This window comes from Sphaerodactylus townsendi, linkage group LG01 (assembly GCF_021028975.2).
Source record: "Sphaerodactylus townsendi isolate TG3544 linkage group LG01, MPM_Stown_v2.3, whole genome shotgun sequence".
Taxonomy (NCBI): domain Eukaryota; kingdom Metazoa; phylum Chordata; class Lepidosauria; order Squamata; family Sphaerodactylidae; genus Sphaerodactylus; species Sphaerodactylus townsendi.
In genome coordinates, this window is record NC_059425.1 from 8422106 (window position 1) to 8448255 (window position 26150).

The window sequence follows — 26150 nt, forward strand, 5'->3', positions numbered from 1 at the left end:
GAGCGAGGATTCTCTAGAAAAATCTTGTCCATCAGCTTTTTACGGCCTGAGGCATGTATTCGCGTAACTCGAGTGTAGCACGAGGGAGGAGGCTTCGTTAGGATGCAACTGAAGTAAAAGCGGATTGTTTTGTTTCCAGTCAAGCGCACAGCATCGAAGGTGTGGTTATTCCCAGTGCATTCTGGGGAAGTATCTTCTCTGGACATCTTCCATTAGCTTGTGAAAACCTCAGCGCTGGTTTCTGAAGGCTGCTGCTAAGATCCTGCACAGCGATGGATGATGCTTGAGTGAATGACCACCTGGCCTGACATCACAGCATGACGGCCAATCAGTTTCCAAGGACATCAAAACCGTTTTCGGTTTCCGTGCCTGGGAAAATCCAGCGAGTGTCCCAACATAGAACAGCTCTGTGGTGTCTCTGATTGTTTTCTTTGGCGAGCCACTGTGGGTGACGAAACATCCAATTGCACGGAACCTTTGGGTCACCCCATCCTACAGAAAATCAACAGCGACCGAGTCCAAAGTTTCTTCCTTGGACCAAAAAACCCGAGCTTTCTACGAATACTTTCCAGATCACTGAGAGGCGCGGATTTTGGATGGAGGAGACCAGGTCATCACCAATGATCCAGTAGCATGGATCCACAAGAGATGGGATCAACAGGCGGCAAAGAAGTGGGATTTAGCACCAGCGCTTTCCAGACAGAGGCGGTCTAGTTTCGCGTCCCATTTGTCCAGTGTAAGAGCTCCCAAATTCTGACACAACAGGGTTAAAGAGATCCTCTAATCCGATAGCTATATACTGGCTACCTCTGAATCAAGAAGTGATCTGGCGTTAGAAGCGTCATCACGGACTGCCTTCTAGGATTCTAGGACTATCCACAAGAACTCTACGCTGAAGGGCGAGGCGGTAGGAGTCAGGAGGTGGCGACGAGCTGAGGGGGAACCCTGAACTTAGCAGGGAACCAAAGGAATTTGATAGCGCAGTCTTGGAAACTACATCTTTGAAGGCGAAATCCACCGTTTTAAATTCCTATAAGAAGCAACAGCAACGGCAAAAGGAAGGAGTTTTAGAAGCGAATACGAATTTCGAGCGTTGCACGAGAAAAATCGAAACAAAGTCAGCTGGCGTTCTGCTTGCGTGGACGTTCACGCAAGATCTTGACACGCTTTCTGAGACAGCAGAAGGCTAAAGATGGGCAGCCAGGTGCAAGCTGGGAAAATGCACCGAGGATTTAGGAGCGAGTGCTGCAAAGGGTGGCAGGGGCTCAAAGGGATATAATGCCATAGACTGATTACAAACTGTCATGCGCTGAAGAAAGATCGTCTTTGGAGCAGAGCTGCTGTTACAGCAGGGTGTCTAACTCTGGCACCCCAGGGTAACCTGGACTACCGAGCTCACATCAGTCCACCTTCGCGCAGCATGGCTAATTGTGCATGCTGGCAAAGGATGATGGAAATCCTAGTCCCGCTGGACATCCTAAGAGGCGCCAGAGTTGGATACCCCTGTAATATTGAATTCATGCTCCTTTCACACTCACTATGCGGCAGATCCCATAATCTCCGCTGTTTGTGAGAGCGGGCAAAGAGCGAACTTTTCCCCTGTTTTGCAGGGAAGATGAAACAAATGGACTTGTGTTATTTTATGCTTGGAACTTTTTGGCTCCACCCCACTTCCCCTGCTCTACATCCACCCTCGGGAGGGCTTTGTAAAACTTATTTTCAACTTCAAGCATTTGTAACATATTAGATCTAGCGACATAATGATAGATCTAACACAGGAATATTGAAATACCAAGGAATGTCGAAATAACAAGCCACTCTGTCCTCCTGTGGCAGCAGCAGCAAGAGGAAGTATACATGTGTGTGTGTGAAGGGCAGGGAGAGATAATATCAGTTTCACGGCATGGTCCCCTTCTTCAACAAAGTGTGGTCCAGGGAATTGTTTTACTGCTTTCATTTGGGGGAGGATTGTTTTTGGAAAGGGGCTACAATTTTGAAATAACTGTAATAACAGCAGTATCAATATAGCAGCAATTTCAAGGGCTTTTACAAAGCCAGCAGTCATAAGACTACCAGGTGTGATGAGATCTTTGCCTTTAAGAGTGCCTTGATGGGCAGAGTTAAGTGAACCAGGAAAAGCAAAGACCCGGGAGAGCTCAACAGGGAAGCTGCGCAGCAGGCAGTAGGGTGTCTCCACATGTATAAATGTGAGGAGACCCCACTACAACCCACTGGGCAGGGAAGAGCCCCGAGGTAAGCATTCCATGCATAATGGGCAACTCTTGGCTCACAACTGAACCTGCTTATTATCACAGAACTGTCTCCTGAAATGAATCTGCCTCACGACATTAGCCACTATTTTCCTTCCACTCCCAGTTGTTGGGATAAAATGATCACTGCACCCCTCCAAATTACAACCAGAAGCCAGGGTGTCTCCAAGAACTTTGTGGCTGTCGTCGAAGCAAAACCAGCAACCGATCCGATCCTCGTTTGCAACCAGTGGTATTAGTTACCTTCCCCAAGATTCCTTCCTTACCTGAGGACAATGCCAACTACCAGGGCAAGAGCCAAGATCACAGTTACTGCTGGGATGAGGCACGAATGAAGATCCACGGCCACGGCCACTCCCACTGAAAACAAACAGGGAACACAGTTAGGGAGAGGGAAACAGGTAGGTTAATCACGAATACATCAGTCTCTTGGACTGAACAAAACCATTTGAAGAAATTATTTGAGTGTAGAGACACTCCATTGTGAGAGACTGAGCATAAAGTGAGAGACAAGCCCCAGCTAGGACTTCCAATTCCGGTTGGGAAATATGTGGAGATTTTGGGGGAGGAGCCTGAGGTGGGCGGGGTTTGGAGAAAGGAAGGACTTCAATGGGGTATAATGCCACAGAGTCCACCTTCCCAAGCAGCCATTTTCTCCACAGGAAATGACCTCAGTTGCCTGGGGATCAGTTGTGATTCCAGATCTCCAGCCACCATCTGGAAACTGATAAACCTTCTTATTATGAGGGAATTTTTTTACACCCCACTTTTCTCTATCTTTAAGGATTCTCAAGGTGACTTCTAAGCTCCTTTCCCTTCCTCTCCCCACAACAGACACCTTGCGAGGCAGATGGGGCTGAGAGAGTCCTGAGAGAACTGTGACCAGCCCAAGCTCATCCAGCAGGAATGTAGGAGTGCAGAAACGCATCTGGTTCACCAGATAAGCCTCTGCCACTCAGGTGGGGAATCAAACCCGGTTCTCCAGATTAGAATCCACCTTGTCTCAACCACTACACCCCACTGGCTCTCAAAAAGAGTGGCCTATGAAAGATTGGCCTAAGGCAGTGGTGGCGAACCTATGGCACAGGTGCCAGAGGTGGCACTCAGAACCCTCTTTGTGGGCACACGGGCCATCGCCCCAGTTTGGGCACTCGGCAGTGGCACAGTGTCAAGGGGGCGAGGAGTGTGCAACGCACTGGGGGCGTGATCCTGCAGGGGCGTGGCAAGGGCGTTCCAGGGGTGTGACGGCCAGAGGTGTGACGGGAGTGTTTTGGGGCATTCCAGGGCAGGGCAGGGGCGTGGCAGGGCGCAGGGTGCATACGTCCCCAGGATGCAGTTTTCCCTTGCTCCGCCCCGGCACTCGGTCTCTAAAAGGTTCGCCATCACTGGCCTAAGTGTTTCATATGCCATTTTTGCACTTGTGGTCTGCCATGCAGTGAGTGTACATTCCCTTCGTGTCAGATTGTTGGTTGTGCACTCATCCCCCCCTCCCAACTCACCACACCGCAGATCAAAGGCTCGCGGTTTGCAAGAGCAGGCAAAGTGTGACTTTTCCCTTGCCTGCACGGGGAAAGCGAAGCACACCAGTACGCGCTTAGCTTCCTCTGGGTTTTCTGTTCCTCCCTGCCTTCCCCCGCTCACACAGGAGCAGTTCCGCCCACTCCTTCACCAGAATTTCTGGCAGATCAGTGGGGCTTCTATTTGGGTTTTTCTAAAATGATGGACGATTAAACAATTCAGAAAAAGAAAAAGGCCGCAAACAGGAACAGGGGAAGGCAAAACGACAGCTGGGTTTAGAGGAATCAGTGGGGCACTTCCTCATGTGGAAACGAAGGAACGTGGGGAGACCCCATCGCAGCGCAAACAGTCTCGGGGTAACTGCTGCATGCATCCTCAGCCATTGGCTGAGAGACAGCTAAAACCTGAATTTTCCCAGTCCTGGCCTGCCTATTTCAATACCAGTCCATACATATCCAAAGGTGTTGTGAGGTCTGGACTATTAAGAGCAGTGGTTCTCAACCTGGGGGTCGGGACCCCTTTGGGGGTCGAACGACCCTTTCACAGGGGTCGCCTAGGATTCTGCATCAGTGTCCTCCATCTGTAAAATGGATAAATGTTAGGGTTGGGGGCAGTGGTGGGATCCAAAAATTTTAGTAACAGGTTCCCATGGTGATGGGATTCAAACAGTGGCGTAGCACCAATGGGGCTGGGCAGGGCATGATGGGGGCATGGCCAGGCATTCCGGGGCGGGGCATTAATAGTTTCTCTGCTACTGTAAAAAACTCTTACTGTAAAAAAAGTTCCTAATTTCTCGCTGGTGTCTTTCTGTCCATAATTCAATCTCATTATAGCAAGTCCTATCGTCTACTGCCAACGGAAACTACTTCTCCTCTAACTGACTGCCTGTCAAATACTTAATACTTTCAAATACTTAATTTTGTTTCTAGAAATCAAAAGAAGGAGACTTTCCTTAAAGAAGGAACTTGACCATATTTCTAAAACATGTTTTTGAAACAGCCCAACAGGGAGAATTATCCCGTTTTCTACCTTCGCTCACCAACCACATAGGAAACAACAGGACTTTGTGATTTTTGGACCTAATGGGATTTCTAACGGAAAATCAGACCCAATGAGTAACCCCCTCTCGGCACACACAAATAATTAGTAACCCGCTCTCGGGAACTGGCGAGAACCTGCTGGATCCCACCTCTGGTTGGGGGTCACCACATCATGAGGAACTATATTAAAGGGTCGCGGCATTAGGAAGGTTGAGAACCAGTGTTTAAGAGAAAGATCTTTTCAGAATCTAGAACTCCCTCACTGCACCGCTGGGGATGCTACCGTGTTCCTTCCCATTTTGGAAACTGCGACTGTGCTTCAAGGAAGCCCGGGGCCTTTTCATGCAAGCAAAGCCACGGGGAAATCCACGCTTACCATTTGGCTTTCCTGGGTCGACGGGGGACTCAGGAGTTGCAGGCATATCCGGGGTAACAAAATCATAATCAGGAATCTGCAAAAGGAAGAAAGAAAGGCTGGGCTGACCCTCTTCTGAAGTATAACAGACTTCCCTCTGTGATACACCTCTGAAGATGCCAGCCAGCCACAGATGCAGGCGAAACGTTAGGAGCAAGATCTACCAGACCACAGCCACACAGCCCGGAAAACCAACCTCCTCTGATGGTTACTGCTTTCTGAAATTTCCACGAGGAAAGCAGTCTCAAACCTTACAAACTTTATCTAGCCTGGCCTTTGGCAAGATAACTATTCATGTCATAAAGTGGCGTACAAACAGTGGTGGGATCCAAAAATTTTAGTAACAGTTCCCATGGTGGTGGGATTCAAACTGTGGTGTAGAGCCAATGGGGCGTGGCCGGGCATTCCGGGGGCGGGGCATTCCTGGGCGGTCCTTGGGCGGGAAACGACTGCACGCAGGCGCAGGCTGCCACGCACGCCGGTGCACCTCCTGCTAGACTGCTTCAAGTTCTGTGCGCTACTGCTGAGAGGAGGGGCGTAACTAAGGCAAAAATCCCGTGGCAAAATCACCCATTAGTAACCCACTCTCGGCACACACAAATAATTAGGAACCTACTCTCGGGAACCTGTGAGAACCTGCTGGACCCCACCTCTGGACTCCTGTGCAGGTAGAACATCAGAGGTATGGAAAAGGTGTCATTTCTCCAGCTGAAGGGAGGGTGCAGGGTGCTAACATTTTGGGATGGATGGAGACCGATGTGGATGAACAGAGCCGTGAGCTGGGAGAATATGAAGTACCTTCGGGTATGAGGGACCCCCTGGTTTTCCAGTAGAGTCATTACTGACTTAATTCCGTGATGTTGATCTTTTATGATCGTATTTATCTATTATGTGGTTGCAGTTATTTATGGTTTCAATTGTTTTAACTGTTGTTGTAACGTCTGCTGTAAACTGCTCTGAACCCTGATGCACAAGGGGAGGGCGGGAGATAAATATAACCATCTTTCTCCCTCCCTCTCTCTAGGGGTCTAAGTTATAATGGCAAATGTTCTTGCAGGAGTGTTTCCTGCGTTTTCACTTTACCTATTTCTCTACGGGAATTACAGGCCACCTCACCAAAGGTTCACTATCCTTTCATAGACCCGCTCGACATGTATATTTTTAAATAATTTAAACACAGCATTACGGGCACCTTGCCTCTAGTTCTTATCAAAAGGAAACGAAACAGAATAGAATTGCTCTGAGCGGCTTCATTGCTTGAGGAAAGGGGAAACACATAATTCTGATGTCTGGAGTGAGATAGTCAGAGGTGGGATCCAGCAGGTTCTCACAGGTTCCCGAGAGTAGGTTACTAATAATTTGTGTGTGCCGAGAGGGGGTTACTAATGGGTGATTTTGCCACATGATTTTTGTCTTAGTTACGCCCCTCCTCCGCTCCTCAGCAGTAGCGCGCAGAACTTGAAGCAGTCTAGCAGGAGGTGCGTGGCAGCCTGCGCCTGCATGCATTCATTTCCCGCCCAAGGACCGGCGCAGCGGCTGCATCCTTGCCACAGCTCCGCCCAGGAATGCGCCCGCCCCCAGAATGCCCGGCCACGCCCCCATCGTGCCCCGCCCAGCCCCATTGGCACTACACCACTGTTTGAATCCCACCACCATGGGAACCTGTTACTAAAATTTTCGGATCCCACCACTGGAGATAGTGTCTCCTTGATAGAAAGCCGTGGTCTGACAGTGACATGTTTGGGGATAATATGAGCCTTAACTGGAGATCTGATGTAAGGCATCCAATCTTTTGCTTTAAAGGGGCATCTCCACATGGTCTACTTATACATTTGTTTAAAAAATAATACCAGTTTTACCAGGACAATAAAAGTTCCCTGAGCTCTCTGGCCCCTTCTGCAAATGCAGGATAATGCATTTTCAGTCCACTTTCACGATTGTTTGCAAGTGGATTTTGCTATTCCGCACAGCTGCAAAGTGCATTGAAAGTGGATTGAAAGTGCATCATTCTGCATGTGCGGAAGGGGCTTCTGTCATTCATAGGAATCAAGCCCAGTAGCGCCGCGGTGATGGGAGAAGAAGAGTGTGGATTTAGAACCCGCCTTTCTCTTCTGCAAGGAGTCTCAAAGCAGCTTAGAAACTCTTTCCCTTCCTGTCCCCACAACAGACACCTTGTGAGACAGGTGAGGCTGAGAGAGTTCAGAGAGAACTGGGGCTGGCCCGAGATCACCCAGCAGGCTTCATGTGTAAGAGCGGGGAAACAAACCCAGTTCTCCAGATTAGAGTCCGCCGCTCTTAGCAGTTCAAAATATCTCAGCAGAGGCAGGTGAGAAATGGCTCCTTAATGTTCATGCACATGCGTGGATGTGGATGGGCTGACGGACAAGATTTGCCTCCGTTCCCCGCTTTGATATTTATCTTCCAGAGGAGGAGGAATCAGATTCCCAAAGGGTGGCGAGGCCAGCAGCTCACACAAAGTTCAAATGTCTGTCTCCACCAAGACACAAAGTGATTTACCAGGGAAAGGAATCAGAGAATTGTGACCATTATTAGTAAGGGCTATTCGACAGTGGAATGAGTGCTTTGATTGTGTGTTCCTGCATGGCAGGTGGATTGGACTTGATGGCCCTTGGGGGTCTCTTCCAACTCTTCAAGTCTATGATTGCCAAACAGTGGCGAACAACTGACCCCTACCCGCACCACTACTTCTTACCTTTGGGACGCTTGAAGTCATTTCGGCCTCTGGGGGTTCTGAAATGCCAACCAGAAAAAAGAAACAGTTGAAAGCAAGCCAAGCTATCAGGGCAAAGGGAATAAATATCCTAACAGAAGAGTTCCAATATAGGGGAATTTATTTACTTGGTTTGTAACCCTCTTCCCAGTGAGGACCAAAAGGGCGTATCACACTCTTCCCTTCTCTCACAACAACCTGACAAGGTAGGATTGCCAGATCTGGATTGGGAAATAGGTGGAGATTTGGTGGGTGGAGTCTGGAGTTTGGCAGTATATAATGAATGACGCAGAATCCATCCTCCAAAGCAGCTGTTTTCTATTACAGCTGATCTCCAGGCAACAAGAATTGGTTCATCTGGAGAAAACGGCTGCTTTGAAAAGTGAACTCTGTACACTTAGGCAGAAAAAATGAAATGCACTGATATAGGATGGGTGACACCTGGTTTGACAACACTACATAGGAAAGGGATCTGGGAGTCTTAGTAGACCACAAGTCAGCAGTGAGTCAGCAGTGTGATGCGGCAGCCAAGAAAGCCAATGCGATTCTGGGATGCATCCATAAGAGTATAGTGTCTAGATCGAGGGAAGTAATTGTACCACTCTACTCTGCATTGGTCAGACCTCACCTAGAGTACTGTATTCAGTTCTGGGCTGCGCAATTTAAGAAGGATATTGACAAACTAGAACGGGCCCAGAGGAGGGCAACCAAAATGGTCAAAGGTCTGGAATCCAAGCCCTACGAGGAGAGACTTGGGGAGCTGGGGATGTTTAGTCTGGAGAAGCGAAGGTTAAGGGGGGACATGATAGCTATGTTTAAATATTTAAAGGGATGCCATGTCAAAGAGGGAGCAAACTTGTTTTCCGTTGCTTCAGAGACTAAATCACAGAGTAATGGATTTAAGATGCAGGAAAAGAGATTCCAGCTAAAATTAGGAAGAACTTTCTGTCAGGGCAGTGGAATTCGCTGCCTCAGAGAGTGGTGGAGTCTCCTTCTTTGGAGGTTTTCAATCAGGGGCTGGATAAACATATGTCGGGAGTGCTTTGATTGTGTATTCCTGCATGGCAGGGGGTTGGACTTGATGGCCTGTCTGGTCTCTTCCAACTCTATGATTCTAGCATTATACCCTGCCAAAGTCCTGCCCCCACCCAAACTCCGCCCTCCTCAGGCTCCACCCCCAACATCTCAAAGTATTTCCCAAAGCTTGCTGGCTGTACTCAAATGTGCAAAAATCCCTTGGCAACCTTACCTTGGCATGTTTACTTGGAAATAAGTTCCACTTTCTTTAGTGGAATCTACCTCCCAATAACTGAATCCTGGGAATTGCTGTTTGTTGTTGATACTAAGGGTCGCATATCCCCTGACCCTTAGAACTACTGAGCCAGCGCGGCGCAGAGGTTAAGAGCAGGTGCACTCTAATCTGGATAACCGGGTTTGATTCCCCATTCTACTACTTGAGCTGTGAAGGCTTATCTGGTGAACTAGATTAGCTTGTGCACTCCAACACATGCCAACTGGGTGACCTTGGGCTAGTCACAGTTCTTTGGAGCTCTCTCAGCCCCACCTACCTCACAGGGTGTTTGTTGTGAGGGGGAAGGGAAAGGAGTTTGTAAGCCCCTTTGAGTGTCCTTCAGGAGAGAAAGGGGGGTATAAGTCTAACTCTTCTTCTTCTTCTTTCCAAGATTCCTTGGGAAGGAACTGAATGATGAATTGGACAAAATAAGCTTTGTCTCCAGAAACACAGGAAATGCGTTAATCTTTAAAGTGACCTAAAAGTCCAGCTACTTCTCTTGGCTATTGAACTTATTCGTAGTGTAACTACACACTGAGGCTGTCCCTTCTGCTGTATCCAAGAATGCAGGGGCGATTGGCCAAGGTCTGTGAAGTCATGCATCCTTTCCACACCTGTCCAGGGCGTTCCTGTACTTTCACGGCTCCACTCGCTCCAAGTCCCATAGTTGAATTCCTCATGCGCTCGCACTTGAACTCGGTGGGGGAGGTTTTGCAACGCATCGTGGATCACATAGAACGTGGTCTCCAATGGAAGCTCAACCTGAAAGCAAAATCACCCAAAAAAGGCACTGAAAATAACTCCCCGCCATTTTTCTTCACCCGGCAACCCATCTATGTGCCTTTCCCCCGCAACAACAGGAAGAACTGATCTGGGTTGCCAACATCCAGGTGAGACCTGCAGCTCTCCCAGAATTCTCCAGCCTACAGAGACCATTCCCCATCAGAAGAGGAGCGCTCATGGGGACATGTGGGGTCACATGTCTCTGGGTGCACGCCAGCAGGTCAAGTGGGGGGGATCCACACTCCAAACTTCCAGGAATTTCCCAATCTGGGGCTGGTAACCCTAGGTTTGACACGGACGCAACGGACCGCACTTGTAAGAGCACAGCTGCAGGCGGAGCACAGACAAGCTAGCAGAATCCAAACTTCACATACACGCTACAGGGGTCAGTGCTATCAGTCACAGACCAGGAAAGGGATTTGGGCGTCTTAGTTGATAGTTCCATGGGAATGTCAACTCCATGCATGGCAGCTGTGAAAAAGGCAAACTCTATGCTGGGGATAATTAGAAAAGGAATTGATCATCAAACGGCAAAGATTGTCATGCCCTTATATAAAGCAGTGCTGCGACCGCACTTGGAGTACTGTGTTCAGTTCTGGTCGCCACATCTCAAAAAGGATATCGAAGAGACAGAAAAAGTGCAGAGAAGGGCAATGAGGACGATTGAGGGACTGGAGCACCTTCCTTATGAGGAGAGGCTGCAGCGTTTGGGACTCTTTATTTTGGAGAGGAGGCGTCTGAGGGGGGATATGATTGAAGTCTATAAAATTATGCATGGGGTAGAAAATGTTGACAGAGAGAATTTTTTCTCTCTTTCTCACAATACTAGAAGCAGGGGGCATCCATTGAAAATGCTGGGGGGAAGAATTAGGACTAATAAAAGGAAACACTTCTTCACGCAACGTGTGATTGGTGTTTGGAATATGCTGCCACAGGAGGTGGTGATGGCCGCTAACCTGGATAGCTTTAAAAGGGGCTTGGACAGATTTATGGAGGAGAAGTCGATTTATGGCAACCAATCTTGATCCTCTTTGATCTCAGATTGCAAATGCCTTAGCAGACCAGGTGCTCAGGAGCAGCAGCAGCAGAAGGCCATTGCTTTCCCATCCTGCAGGTGAGCTCCCAAAGGCACCTGGTGGGCCACTGTGAGTAGCAGAGTGCTGGACTAGATGGACTCTGGTCCGATCCAGCAGGCTAGTTCTTATGTTCTTATGAATTCATTAGCCGAAGAACACAGGGTACCTTCTTCCTCTGTTTTAAAGGAAGAAGTCATGCTAATCCTCATTGTAACAATAAGACTTGGAAGGAAGGGGGGTTTTTGGGGTGGGGAATCTCTGGTAAAGCTGACCTCTGAAAATGCTGTGATAGATTGGTCGTGGAGCACACCAATGTTCTGAAATTGGAGGCTGCGGTGTGCAGAACACGTGGTAGCTGTCTGGACAGTCCCTATATTTTGGTCACTAAGCCTGATGTTATTCCCATTTTTGCCGGTTCAATTACCAATAAGTCGGATTCAAGTCAAGAGGGACGGGCAGCTTAATAGCTTATGATACCTTTAACAAATGACTGACTACAGTGGCATAGGAGGTTAAGAGCTCGTGTATCTAATCTGGAGCAACCTGGTTTGATTCCCAGCTCTGCCGCTTGAGTTGTGGAGGCTTATCTGGGGAATTCAGATTAGCCTGTGCACTCCCAAAACACGCCAGCTGGGTGACCTTGGGCTAGTCACAACTTCTCGGAGCTCTCTCAGCCCCGCCCACCTCACAGGGTGTTTGTTGTGAGGGGGGAAGGGCAAGGAGATTGTAAGCCCCTTTGAGTCTCTTGCAGGAGAGAAAAGGGGGATATAAATCCACACTCTTCTTCTTCTACTACTTTATGCTGAGCGTCTACTGAAAAAGATTTTTTGGGGGGGGAAATATGGAATGATACCGCGGATCCCATTTTAGATGCTCAGATGGAGAAAAATGAGAAGACTATCTATTTGGATGGCTCCCAAGACTTGGGCCTAATTAGAATTTTGATATGGACAGTTGAGTTGTTTTGGTTTCATGGTCCAAGAAGAGAAGGAAGCTAATTTAATTGGACTTACATAAACTGATGAGTTAATGGCTAACACCCCCAACTTCTACATTCTTAATGGGTTCTTGTATGTTTGTATATTTAATTGTATGTTATGAGCAGTGGTGGGATCCAAAAATTTTAGTAACAGGTTCCCATGGTAGTGGGAACATACGTCGGGAGTGCTTTGATTGTGTGTTCCTGCATGGCAGGTGGATTGGGCTTGATGGCCCTTGGGGTCTCTTCCAACTCTATGATTCTACCCTGAAAATCTTGTCAGTCTCTGAGGTGCTGCTGGATTCGAATCTAGCTGGCTAGACAAGTACGAGCCAGAATATTTTTCTTATAGTGATCCATCCTGTGGTAGTTTCAGTCTTTCTCAAAATGAGCCGGAAGGGTGTTCGGTCTGCCTTAAAAGCAAAGTGGTAGCCCACCCCACCTTCCACGCCTTGGAGCTCGGACCCCCAGCCAGAGGTGGGATCCAGCAGGTTCTCACAGGTTCCCAAGAGTAGGTTACTAATTATTGGTGTGTGCCGAGAGGGGGTTACTAATTGGTGATTTTGCCACGTAATTTTTGCCTTAGTTACGCCCCTCCTCTCAGCAGTAGCGCGCAGAACTTGAAGCAGTCTAGCAGGAGGTGCACCGGCGTGCGTGGCAGCCTGCGCCTGCGCGCATTCGTTTCCCGCCCAAAGAACCGGCACAGCGGCTTCGTCCTTGCCACAGCCCCGCCCAGGAATGCCCCGCCCCCGTCCTGCCCAGTCACGCCCCTGTCCTGCCCCGCACAGCCCCATTGGCACTATGCCACAGTTTGAATCCCACCACCATGGGAACCTGTTCCTAAAATTTTTGGATCCCACTACTGCCCCCAGCCACGCAAAAGGAAAGATGGCTTCAAACCTCCAAGTATGTCTGTAAGATGTCTGCCCGGTATCGAAGCTGGAACCGAAGCTGGTACATCTTGGAGCCCCAAGAGGAGGGGTAACGCCAGGTCACGCGGAGCTTGCGGGGGGCCTTCTCCACGGGCGTCACCCTGACGTTTTCCGGCGGGTCTGGCTTCACTGCAAAGGGGGACATCAACCCAGCGTATTTAAGGCTGTTGAACAGAATCAACCCTTCGGAGCCACTGACGTTTACTTCGGGCCAAAGGAGAAGTCTAGGTTTTTGAAGAGCTGGATCTTGGCTACCTGGACCCCGCTCAGAATCCCTTCTGAACCACAGCATCTGTGGGAATGGCTTCTGAAAACTAAGTAGAGTCCCAACAGGCTGGAAATGTTGCTGGGGGAGGGAGGGAGGGAGAAGAAGAAGAGGAAGAGGAAGAGGAGGAAGAGGAGGAAGAAGCAGCAGCAGCAGCAGCAGCAGCCCTTTGGGGATAGGGCGGTATAAAAGCCCAAAGTATAAATAAATAAAGAAAGAAGAGGAGGAGGAGGAGTTTGGATTTATACCCCACTTTTCTCTCCTGTAAGGAGTCTCAAGGTGGCCTACAAGCTCCTTTCCCTTTCTCTCCCCACAACAGACACCTCGTGAGGCAAGTGGGCAGTGGTGGGATCCTAAAATTTCAATAACAGGTTCCGAGGGTGGTGGGATTCAAACAGTGGCGTCGCTGCACACACGCGCCTCCAGTCCCTATTGGGCAGGGAGGTTGCTTTAGTAACCCCTTCTCGGCACTCCGAAAAAATGAGTAACCACTTCTAGAGAAGTGGTGAGAACTGATTGGATCCCACCTCTGCAAGTGGGGCTGAGAGAGCCCTGAGAGAACTGTGACTGGCCCAAGGTCACCCAGCAGGAAAGTAGGAGTACGGACACACATCTGGTTCACCAGATAAGCCTCTGCCGCTCAGGTGGAGGAGTGGGGAATCGAACCCAGTTCTCCAGATTAGAATCCACCTGCTCTTAACCACGACACCACACTGTTCCTGAGAAAGTATGTTTTAATTTCATATATTATTGAGTTGAGAGCAGCAGTGGCGTAGGAGGTTAAGAGCTCGTGTATCTAATCTGGAGGAACCGGGTTTGATTCCCCGCTCTGCCGCCTGAGCTGTGGAGGCTGATCTGGGGAATTCAGATTAGCCTGTGCACTCCCACACACGCCAGCTGGGTGACCTTGGGCTAGTCACAGCTTCTCGGAGCTCTCTCAGCCCCACCTACCTCACAGGGTGTTTGTTGTGAGGGGGGAAGGGCAAGGAGATTGTAAGCCCCTTTGAGTCTCCTGCAGGAGAGAAAGGGGGGATATAAATCCAAACTCTTCTTCTTCTTCTTGACATAAGGGTAGCCATTTTGTATGCTTTTTGAACCTCGAATGTCATGTCATGTCTGTTTTATTTTTTTTTAGCCAACTACCGTGAAAGAGATTGGCTTTCACTCATCAAGGTCACAGAAACCGTTAGACAAGAATTGGAATAGCATTCCTTTTAGTTTCTGTTACTACTTCCACCCAGGAACTTTTGAGAGAACAGCTTTTGCAACGGTTTCATTATTGCAGCGATCCCATTGGTTCAGCAAGGACCACATGGGGTATGGTCCTTTTCTATATAGTTTTAGTATGGTGTAGTAGAGGTATCTTTTTGCTAGCTATTCTAACATGCGGTTACAGTGAGTCATCGCTTTGATCTGGCTCGGCACCTTTTGAACTCTGTTCCTGATGTGGAAAAGTCTGGATCTGTTTTCTACACAAAACCAAGGCTACGTAACGGATTTCTCTAACCGGATTATATTGGGACGCCTTTTTCTTATGCTTGCAACAGTAGTTTTTTTCAGTTTCTATTTTATACGATTTGCACCTGCCAGTATCAGTGCCTTTGAATTGTTTCTTCTTTTAATAATTTTTTTAAAAAAATTATACGTTGTCTGTGTGAAGTGTTTGGTTCAGAAAGAGAGCCCACGAACCTTTCACAGGGACGCCCCCTCCCCCAAGTCCAAATTTACTCGGTTTGGCGACCCACTCCAAAATAACAGAGCAAGCACAAATCAATAAATCAACAAAACGCTGGGACCTAGGTTCAAAGGTTTCATAATCCTCTTTTGGGTCAGGTTCCAAAGATAGGGCAATGCTGTCTTAGAAAATGCGCCCGCATTTCTGCCCGTCATTTTACAGCACAGACGTGAGCACCATGTTTACTCAGAAGTAAACCCTTTAGCTTGGAGAGGAGACGTCTGAGGGGGGATATGATCAAAGTCTATAAAATTATGCATGGGGTAGAAAATGTTGACAGAGAGAAATTTTTCTCTCTTTCTCACAATACTAGAACCAGGGGGCATTCATTGAAAATGCTGGGGGGGAAGAATTAGGACTAATAAAAGGAAACACTTCTTCACGCAACGTGTGATTGGTGTTTGGAATATGCTGTTACAGGAGGTGGTGATGGCCTCTAACCTGGATAGCTTTAAAGTGGGCTTGGACAGATTTATGGAGGAGAAGTCGATTGATGGCTACCAATCTTGATCCTCTTTGATCTGAGATTGCAAATGCCTTAGCAGACCAGGTGATCGGGAGCAACAGCCGCAGAAGGCCATTGCGTTCACATCCTACATGTGAGCTCCCAAAGGCACCTGGTGGGCCACTGCGAGTAGCAGAGAGCTGGACTAGATGGACTCTGGTCCGATCCAGCTGGCTGGTTCTTATGTTCTTATGTTCTTATGAGTATCCACTGTCGGTGGATCAAACGCGTGATCCGCTCAGGGGCTATCGTGATTGGCTGCTGCGTTGTGCTGGGGCGGGGATTTTTTAAATTTTCAAACTGACGGGTCCTCGTCTCTGCGAGCATGCGCAGAACAACCCTACGCGGTCGTCGATACGACGATACGACGTTTAGCGTTTCATTGTATTGCCTCAGTGAAGCATTCAAACTGGCCCCATGTTGTTTCGTTTAGACGTGGATCTTTGCTCCGTGAAATTTTTTTAAAAGGGCTGCGCGCACATCCCACTGCTTCCTGATTGGACGAAAGGCTCCACGTCACTACCAGCGGCGGGAAAAACGAAAATAGATTCACCCCCAAAATTCCCTACCGCTCCACATTCAGCGCACGTTTTTTCAAAAGGTCTACTTTCTTCCAGGTTCTAAAATAACACGCGCTGAGAGGGGGGGAAGAGCAGCAGAGACGGGGTCAATCCGTTTTCAGTGCTGGTGTAGTGGGGAATTCTGCTGGAAACCTGGATATTTTCTGTGACGAGCACACATCTAATTGTGAATGGGGAATCGACCTGGTTCTTACTCAGCGATCAAATCCACTTAGGACTGCAGCCTTCACTGCCAGCATCTCTTGATAGGCATCAAATAGCAAATTTTCAAAATGTTTAGCTAGCAAACGTTAAACACCATTACTTGTCAAACCCTAGCTAAATGCATTGTAGTATGTTTGCACCAGTGAAACTGGCTTGGCTGAGCTGATAGGGTGCTAAGGAATGCCAACAAACATTCCAACTGCTCAAGGATCACAGCTGGCAGCAACAAAATGTTTACGGTTTTGGCTTCTGTGAGAGATGATAGCAGGGACAGCACAAACTACATGGGAAAAGCCCTAGCTTACAGCCAGAGAGGGATAGCTTGTTCCCCTCTCTGGCGGCTGATTGCAGAAGTCAACCTTGACTTCTGGGAGGAGAAAGCAGAAGCGGCTTGTCGGGGAAAACATACAGAGGAAGCAGCAGAGAAGATTACAGGAATGGGGGAAGAGAAAAGGGTATGAGGAAAAGGCTTGGAGACTGGGGCATGTCAGGACCATGAGGATTCTCTTGTTCCTTTAAGGATTGCGTACGAGAGGACATTTCAAAGAGGAAACTCCACCCTCCATAATGTTGTGTGTCTTGACACAGCAGATTAGCTTTGCGGCAGGGGATGATGTCAGGCGCTGTATTTTATGCCACTGTTTAAACCGATCAGCCAATTCTCTGGCCGTGGGCTTCCAGGGTGCAGTCTGGGAGCTTCCTGGCTGCAGACTTCCTGGTTGCAGCCTGGGAGCTTCCTGTTTGCAATCAGATCAGGGGCGACGATACGCAACCTGAAAATATGTAGGCACAATCCCGGGAAAGGGGGCCAGGGCCTGCCTACACATACTAACACACACACACACACAACCCTTCTCTTTGTTCCCTATCAACAGAGTTACACACCTAGACTGCCGGTCATTAAGTATTTGTCCTCGCTCGTAGTAGCGCCTGCCGCGTTTACGACACACATTGTCACCCGCAGAGCGATGTCCTCATCTTGGTGAGTCATTGTGATGCGACATGAAAATTTCTGGGATCGACTGTAATACCGACACGGCTGTTCCGTACGGTTCCCTCCCATGAGCCTAGAAGCAACAGAAGAAGATGATAATATTCGCTTAGGCCGAGTCAGAGCCAGCAACCCTGTTCACTCCTTCAGACCAACCCAGCTACCGTCTCAAACTGCCTTTTTGAAGAGTGCAGAGAAGAGCAACGAGGATGACTGAGGGACTGGAGCACCCTCCTTATGAGGAGAGGCTGCAGCGTTTGGGACTCTTTAGTTTGGAGAGGAGACGGCTGAGGGGGGATATGATTGAAGTCGATACAATTATGCATGGGGTAGAAAATGTTGACAGAGAGAAATTTTTCTCTCTTTCTCACAATACTAGAAGCAGGGGGCATCCATTGAAAATGCTGGGGGGAAGAATTAGGACTAATAAAAGGAAACACTTCTTCACGCAACGTGTGATTGGTGTTTGGAATATGCTGCCACAGGAGGTGGTGATGGCCACTAACCTGGATAGCTTTAAAGGGGGCTTGGACATATTTATGGAGGAGAAGTCCATCTATGGCTACCAATCTTGATCCTCCTTGATCTCAGATTGCAAATGCCTTAGCAGACCAGGTGATCAGGAGCAACAGCCACAGAAGGCCATTGCTTTCACCTCCTGCATGTGAGCTCCCAAAGGCACCTGGTGGGCCACTGCGAGTAGCAGAGTGCTGGACTAGATGGACTCTGGTCTGATCCAGCAGGCTACTTCTTATGTTCTTATGAAATCTAACTAAGAACATTCCACGCTGTGCCATGGAAAGAAACGCATCAGACCGTGACATGCCTCTGAAAATGCCAGCCATAGATGCAGGCGAAACATGTGGAGCTAAAACTACCACACAGCACAGACAGCGTTCAACAGCCTGTTCTTCCCAGCCGTTAAGCCTTTGACTTTTCATTTCCATACCGTGCAATGACATGTGAAAGAAAAGAAACAGAGTTTGGATTTATACCCTGCATTTCTTTCCTGTAAGGCTTACAAGTGCCTTTCCCTTCCTCTCCCCGTAACAGACACCTTGTGAGGCAGGTGGGGCTGAGAGAGTTTGGAGAGAACCGTGACTGGCCCAAGGTCACGCAGCAGGCTTCATGTGGAGAACCAGGTTCTCCTTGCCCTTCCCCCCCACAACAAACACCCTGTGAGGTAGGTGGGGCTGAGAGAGCTCAGAAGAACTGTGACTAGCCCAAGATCATCCAGCTGGCTGTGTTGGAGTGCACAAGCTAATCTGGTTCCCCGGATGAGCCTCCACAGCTCTAGTGGCAGAAGTGGTGAAAGAAATCAGTTCACCAGATAAGAGTTCGCGGCTCATGTGGAAGAGGGGAAATCAAACCTGGTTCTCCGCCTACTCTTAACTACTACACCATGCTGGCTGTAGCCAAATGGCCCTTTTAAAGGTCCAGCGGTTAAGAAAAGTTATGTTGAGGCCTTCTCATGCACCCAGCAAACCATCCAACCCTAGCATCTTAACAATCAGCCTCTCTTGCTTGCCCCTTTATTCACTCCAAGCCAGCCGTAATATCACACAATATGCTTACCCTTTTCCCACCCAGAGTTTGGCTTTGGTGCGAGCAGATAGTTGGCGGGACGGTTTCCATTCGCACAGGATATCCTTGGCGAAGCTCCTGCGGTAGCAAGTTAAGTATGGCACCTCGGGAGGCTCTGGAAATGGGAGAAACCATCATACATCCAAACTTCACATACACGCTACAAGGGTCAGTGCTATCAGTCACAGACCAGGAAAGAGATTTGGGCGTCTTAGTGGATAGTTCCATGGGAATGTCAACTCAATGCATGGCAGCTGTGAAAAAGGCAAACTCTATGCTGGGGATCATTAGGAAAGGAGTTGATAATAAAACTGCAAGGATTGTCATGCCCTTAAATAAAGCAGTGGTGCGACCGCACTTGGAGTACTGTGTTCAGTTCTGGTCGCCACATCTCAAAAAGGATATCGAAGAGATAGTGCAGAGAAGGGCAAAGAGGATGATTGAAGGATTGGAGCACCTTCCTTATGAGGAGAGGCTGCAGCGTTTGGGACTCTTTAGTTTGGAGAGGAGACGTCTGAGGGGGGATATGACTGAAGTCTATAAAATTATGCACGGGGTAGAAAATGTTGACAGAGAGAAATTTTTCTCTCTTTCTCACAATACTAGAACCAGGGGGTGTCCATTGAAAATGCTGGGGGGAAGAATTAGGACTAATACAAGGAAACATTTCTTCACGCAATGTGTGATTGGTGTTTGGAATATGCTGCCACAGGAGGTGGCGATGGCCACTAACCTGGATAGCTTTAAAAGGGGTTTGGACAGATTTATGGAGGAGAAGTTGATCTATGGCTACCCATCTTGATCCTCCTTGATCTCAGATTGCAAAGGCCTTAGCAGACCAGGTGCTCGGGAGCAGCAGCAGCAGCAGAAGGCCATTGCTTTCACCTCCTGCAGGTGAGCTTCCAAAGGCACCTGGTGGGCCACTGCGAGCAGCAGAGTGCTGGACTAGAGGGACTCTGGTCTGATCCAGCAGGCTTGTTCTTATGTTCTTATGGAAAAAACCTTCTGCACATGCTCAGGAGAATGTCACCTTCCCAAGGGCAGACTTTTTTCAGGGATCGGGGAGAAGAGGCACAGCTGAAGATGTGATGATGGAGGTAAAGGGGGAGGTTAAAAAGCCTCATCAGGGGTCTGGCTGGCAAAATGTGCCACCCCCACGCCCAAGAGAACAGGCACTCACCTTCGACCGTCAGACGCACAAAGCGGAGGACGGAGTCACCGGCATGGCAGCTGTACCAGCCAGAATCATTGAAAAGTACCGATGGCAGGAAGAGAGAGGACTGCTCCGACATCTGCCCTCCGCGAGGCAAACTTATATTCTGTCCATTTAACCGCCAGTGCACAAGCGTGGTGTTCTCTAGCTCCCCCTCTAGGCAAGGCAGGGTAACGTTTGCACCTGGTCGACTGAGAACCGTATCCGACGAGAGAGCTGCAAAGGAGAGGGCGGAGAGAATCATTGTCAGAGTTCGGGTTGCTAAGACCCAGGGAAGGTTGCCGGAGCACGCTTCATAGAATCGGGTCAGATTCAGAGGTGGGATCCAGCAGGTTCTCACAGGTTCCCGAGAGTAGGTTACTAGTTATTTGTGTGTGCCGAGAGGGGGTTACTAATGGGTGATTTTGCCACGTGATTTTTGCCTTAGTTATGCCCCTCCTCTCAGCAGCAGCGCGCAGAACTTGAAGCAGTCTGGCCAGAGGTGCACCGGCGTGCATGGCAGCCTGCGCCTGCGTGCATTCGTTTCCAACCCAAGGACCGGCGCAGTGGGTGCATCCTTGCCACAACCCCGCCCAGGAATGCCCCGCCCCATCGTGCCCCGCCCTGTCCCATTGGTGCTACGCCACAGTTTGAATCCCACCACCATGGGAACCTGTTACTAAAATGTTTGGATCCCACCACTGGTCGGATTCCACAAACTGGTTCCACCATTTCCTCCAGTCAAGCGATTCCCTGCTGGGAAAAGTGGAAATTGCCATCCAAGTCTAGTGTGAAGAAGAAGACGAGTTTGGATTTATACCCCACCTTTCTCTCCTGTGAGGAGACTCAAGGTGGCTTACAAGCTCCTTTCCCTTACCACCCCCCATCCCCCCAACAAACACCCTGTGAGGTGTGTGGGGTTGAGAGATCTCCGAAGAACTGTGACTGGCATGTGTTGGGTTGTGTAAGGAATTCCATAGAAGCAGAAATAAAAGGCTCTTTGGTGAAAAAGACCGTTTATTCAGACATCTTAGAAAGCTCAAGTACACGCAGTGGCAGGAATGACACTTCCCGCCAGAAGCACAGGTTATAACTCTATTCATCCCATCCCCCTTCCTGCTTCCCATGGGAACGGAGACCTCATCTCCCGCGCAGAGATAAGGTCTCCGCCGATGAAGCTGGCCCATCGCCCGGGCCGTGGAATGCACTCAAGGTTACTTTACCAGCAACACCATTGAAACCCTTACACTCTGCCTCCCTTAAAGAAGACCCCTCCCCCCCAGGTTTATGCGGAAAGGCGCGGTGGAAAGCAGAAATAAGGGTGGGGGCGTCAATATTTTCGGAATAAACCCATTGATTATACCCAGAGGAATATCCCACCCAAGAGACTAAATATTGCAAGCGTTTGCGATTAAAGCGAGAGTCCAGGATGGCGTCAATTTCGTAGTGCTTGTGGCCATCAATAATAGTCGGTGGGGGCCTCTCCGGCGGGTCGTGCCAGGCATCAGAAGCGGGAGCCTCCTTGAGCAAGCTGGAATGGAAGACAGGATGAATGTTACTAAGAGAGTTAGGCAAATCCAATCGGGCAGTGACATCATTAATCACTTTAGTAATCTGAAAAGGTCCCACGAATCTTTTGCCAAGTTTGGAAAATTTATGCACATCTCTGAGATTTTTAGTAGACAAATACACCCAAGCGCCCACACGCAGAGGGAAATCCGAGCGGTGTTTATCCGCTTGCAGCTTTTGGGAGTCCTTAGCCTGTTGTAAGGCGGTCTGGACCGATTTCCACCCCTCGGCTAGGGATGAAATCCATTGTTGAAACTCTGGAGGGTCCAAAGCTGTCGCGGGTAGTTGTGGCAACGGCGGGAAGGAGCGACCAGACACAATTTCAAAGGGGTTTTTTTTTGTACTGCTATGAACCGCATTGTTATAGGCGTACTCCGCAAACGGAATGAGCTCGCACCAATTGTCCTGGTGGTAGTTGGTGTAACAACGTAAATACTGCTCTAGGGTTCTGTTCGTTCTCTCCGTCTCACCGTCACTTTGAACGTGGTAGGGGGCGGCGACCGCCGGGGCGGCCCCCAACAACCCCAAAAACGCCTTCCAGAACTTTGAAATGAATTGGGGGCCGCGGTCGGAGACCACCTTAACGGGGGCGGAATGTAGACGATAAACATGTTGAATGAACAGCCGTGCCAACTTAGGAGCGGAGGGGATGGAAGCACACGGAATAAAATGGGCTTGTTTAGAAAATAAGTCCACCACCACCCACAAAACCGTGTTGCCATGACTGTCGGGCAAATCTGTAATAAAATCCATGGAGATGACTTCCCAAGGGCGGGAGGCCACCGGGAGAGGTTTCAACAGCCCATGGGGCTTTCCCGGAATGGTTTTGGCTTCTGCACAAACCGAGCAACCTTTAATATACGCCTCAATGTCCTTGCGCATTGCGCGCCACCAGAACTGACGGCGGGCTAAATGCAGAGTCTTCAGAAAGCCAAAATGTCCAGCCGAGTGGGCATCGTGGCAGGCTTCCAGAACCTGCTTGCGGAGGGGGGGAGGCACGTACCAACATTCCCCCCTCCGCCAAACTCCATTCTCCAAACGCAATTGGGAGTCACTTTCCTCCGCTGGAGGCTCGTGCAGCCCCGCCTCCTCGAGTTCCCGCAGGAAAGGGGAGACGAGACTAGGAATGGGCGGTGGAGGAGGGGTGGATGTTTGAGATTGGGTGACAGCCAGCCCCAACTGGGAGGGGGAGAGAACAGTGCGTGGAATGTCTCGTAAGGCAGCTCCACCCCCCTCCCCGGGTAGGCGCGAGAGCGCATCAGCCAGTTTATTGGTTTTCCCGGGGAAAAAATGGACTGTAAAAGAGAAACGAGAAAAGAAATCGGCCCAACGAAGTTGTTTTGCGGACATCTTGAGGGGGGTGGAAAGAGCGGCCAGGTTTTTGTGATCCGACCAAACCTGAAAGGGGTGTTTAGCCCCCTCCAGCCAGTGGCGCCAAGTGGAGAGTGCTACTTTGATGGCTGCAGTCTCTTTATCCCCTACAGTCCAGTTGAGTTCAGCACCAGAGAATTTCTTAGATAAATAAGCACACGGAACCAGCCTACCATCTTTATTTTTCTGCAACAGGGCTGCCCCAAGTGCTTTGTCCGAGGCATCCACGTGAACCACAAACGGGAGATCTGGGTCAGGGTGCTTTAAGATAGGTTCGGTGGTAAAAGCAGACTTTAAGAGTTGAAAGGCTGTTTGACACTCTTCAGACCAGGAAAGGGGGGCCCCGGGCTTGGCGGACAGTGGATCTTTACCCTTAGTGCGTAAGAGGTCTGTGAGAGGGAGAGTCAGTTCAGCGAATTGGGGTATAAAGTCACGATAGAAATTAGCAAAACCAAGAAAAGATTGGAGTTCTTTGCGGTTGGTGGGGGCAGGCCATTGGAGGACCGCGTCAATTTTAGCAGGATCCATTTTCAAGCCCTCGGGCGAGATCCGGTAACCCAAATAGTCAATGGAGGTCTGGTGAAAACAGCATTTGGATAGTTTGGCAAAGAGAGAGTTGTCGAGCAAGCGTTTCAATACCTCCCGAACCAATGTTTCATGCTCTTCTATGGTTTGTGAATAAATTAAAACGTCATCTAAGTATACCACAACTCCCTTGTACAATAAATCATGGAGAACTTCGTTGATAAGGGCCATAAAAGCTCCGGGGGCCCCACTTAACCCGAATGGCATTATCAAGTATTCAAACTGTCCAAACTTTGTGTTAAACGCAGTCAAGTGTTCATAGCCTTCAGCAATTCTGACCCTGTAGTAAGCTTCTCTCAAGTCCAATTTAGTAAAAATGCGCCCTTTGCCCAGTGCGTCTAAAAGGTCCTTGATCAAAGGCAAAGGGTATTTATTGGACAGGGAGACTGCATTGAGACCTCGATAATCTGTGCAAAGCCGTAAAGACCCATCTTTCTTTTTCACAAACAAAACGGGAGCAGCGTGTGTGTGTTTGGTAGCCCGCCGTATGAACCCGCGAGCGAGGTTCTTGTCCAAGAAGGCACGAAGTTCCTTCTCCTCATTGGGACTCATACGGTAGATTCTACCTTTGGGCAGTTGCGCCCCTGGTTGTATAACGATTTTGCAGTCAGTGTCTCTATGGGGTGGCAACTGATCGCATTCTTGCTCCTGAAAAACTCTGGCTAGATCATGGTACGCCGGTGGGATGCCAACAGAATCGGGAGCAATCGCTGATGAAGCCAGGGAGGGGGGTGTGTCAGGAGAAGTTGGGTTTTCCCCCCAATTCATGTGTTCACCGCAGGGAGGGTCAGTGAATTCTAGGATCCGTTCTTTCCAAATGAACTTTGGTTCATGTAACAATAACCATGGCATGCCCAAAACTATGGAGTGTTTGGCCACTGGCGCCAAAATAAAACTAATTTTCTCCCAATGGTCGGCGCAACGGAGGAGAACCGGTTGTGTTTTGAACTGGGCCGGTCCTTCGTTCCCGAGGGGGCTGCCGTCCATTTGGGTGAATGGTATGGGCTTAGCCAGGGGAATTTGATCCAGACCTAGCTCCTCTGCCACCTGGGGCCGCATTAAGCAATGGGAGCAGCCAGAATCCACAAGGGCCGAGGCTATAATGCGAGTGTGTTTAGCGGGGTTGGCCAGAAACGCTTGGACAGTAATGGGAGCGCTGCCTTCACTCACCGCGTCAGGAGTCGGACCCATGTCCATGGGGGCTGAAGAAAGGCAAACAGCTGCTTCCCCCTCCTCTGGGTCGCCTTCGATGACCGCTTTAGACGAGCCCGTCGGAGGTGGCCCCGATCTGCGTGGTGGCTTGGCAGATGGAGTGCGCGTAGCTGGAGCAGTTGGTTTTTGTTTCTTGGGACAGTTGGCGGCTAGATGACCTGGCCCTCCGCAGTAAAGGCACAATCCCAGTCGACGACGGCGTTCAGAGGTGGTTTCGGTAGGGGCGGCTGGGCTTGACTTGGTGGGCGCAGTGGCAGGTTTTGGGCGTGGGCGGCCTCCGGCACGAGCGTATTCCAAACGAGACGCCACCTGGGATCCCAACTGGATCCAATCCGCAATAGTACGAGGAACCCGAATTAAAAACACCGTTTCACGCAGCTTGCCGTCCACAGCATCCGAGAAGTATTCGCATTTCATGCGTTCAGGCCACTCAGGAGGGAGTCGAGCAGCCGCCGCACGAAATTCACGGGCAAATTCTGCAAACGAGCGGTTGCCTTGCTGGATAGTTTTGATGGTGCGGATAGCTTCATTCTCGGCGCCTGGATCTTGGAAGCGCGCTCTTAAGGCTTGGAGGAATGCGGGCACCGTGCGAGAGTCTTCATCTTGCAAATCCAAAAGAGTCACGAACCAGTCGGCTGCTGCCCCATCCAGGACTGAGCCGATGTCCCGTATTTTTTCGCGCTCAGACCGGTATAAATCATCATAGTCTTCCAAGTGGGCATTGAGTTGCAAAATAAAGTAGGGAAGTTTGGAGGCGGTCCCATCAAAACGGGCCGGTATCGGGGGCCTATAGTAACCCCGTTCCACGGCTCTTGGCGCCTGCAGGGGCGGCGGTTGCGCGGGTTGAGCAGGTTGGGCAGGCAGCTGTTGCACGGGAGGGGCCGGAATCGGGGGCGCTGGCTGTGCCGCTGGCGTTTGGGTGGCAGGACCCAGGTACGTGGCCCCCCTGGCACCGGCATTATCAGTAACAGCATAGACTCCAACTTGGGGCTTCCTGGTCTGCTGCCTCCTTAGCTCCCTCTCCAACGCAGCCAGCTCCCTCTCCTTGCGGGTCAATGCATCCTGGTGCGCATGCAGAGCAGCTTTTTCTCGTTCCAATTTAGCCAGTTCGTCCCGTTTAAAAGCTGCAGTGAGCTCACTTTGCGTGCGCAGGGCCTGAACGCTTTCGCGTTGCCGTTGTAAATCCAGTCTGGAGTGTTCCAGGACTTTATCATGGACTGACAGATTCTGGGCATATTGTCGTTGGAGCGCATCTTTGGCACGGTCCAACTCGAGCTGGACTTCTTTGCGTTGCCGTTCCCGGTCCCTCTGCAGGTTTTCG

At 49.7% G+C, this 26150-nt stretch overlaps 2 protein-coding genes across 2 annotated transcripts in view; one reads left to right on the forward strand and one right to left on the reverse strand.

Annotated features, from left to right (window-relative positions):
• Positions 1 to 844: 844 nt before the first annotated feature.
• Positions 845 to 20357, reverse strand: IL6R (interleukin 6 receptor). The gene is made up of 10 exons (XM_048503505.1): positions 20081 to 20357; positions 18892 to 19015; positions 17211 to 17392; positions 13004 to 13164; positions 9880 to 10027; positions 7957 to 7994; positions 5205 to 5280; positions 2537 to 2630; positions 1539 to 1599; positions 845 to 1030 (listed from the first exon to the last, which is right to left on the reverse strand). Exons 1-10 carry the CDS (start codon positions 20355 to 20357, stop codon positions 845 to 847), a joined length of 1347 nt encoding a protein of 448 aa, XP_048359462.1.
• Positions 20358 to 22787: 2430 nt separating this feature from the next.
• LOC125436486 (SH2 domain-containing adapter protein E-like) overlaps positions 22788 to 26150 on the forward strand; it is a 15989-nt gene continuing 12626 nt past the window's right edge. Inside the window, exon 1 of the mRNA XM_048503519.1 lies at positions 22788 to 22794. Coding sequence (XP_048359476.1) covers positions 22788 to 22794 — 7 coding nt within the window. The remainder of the gene's footprint in view (positions 22795 to 26150) is intronic.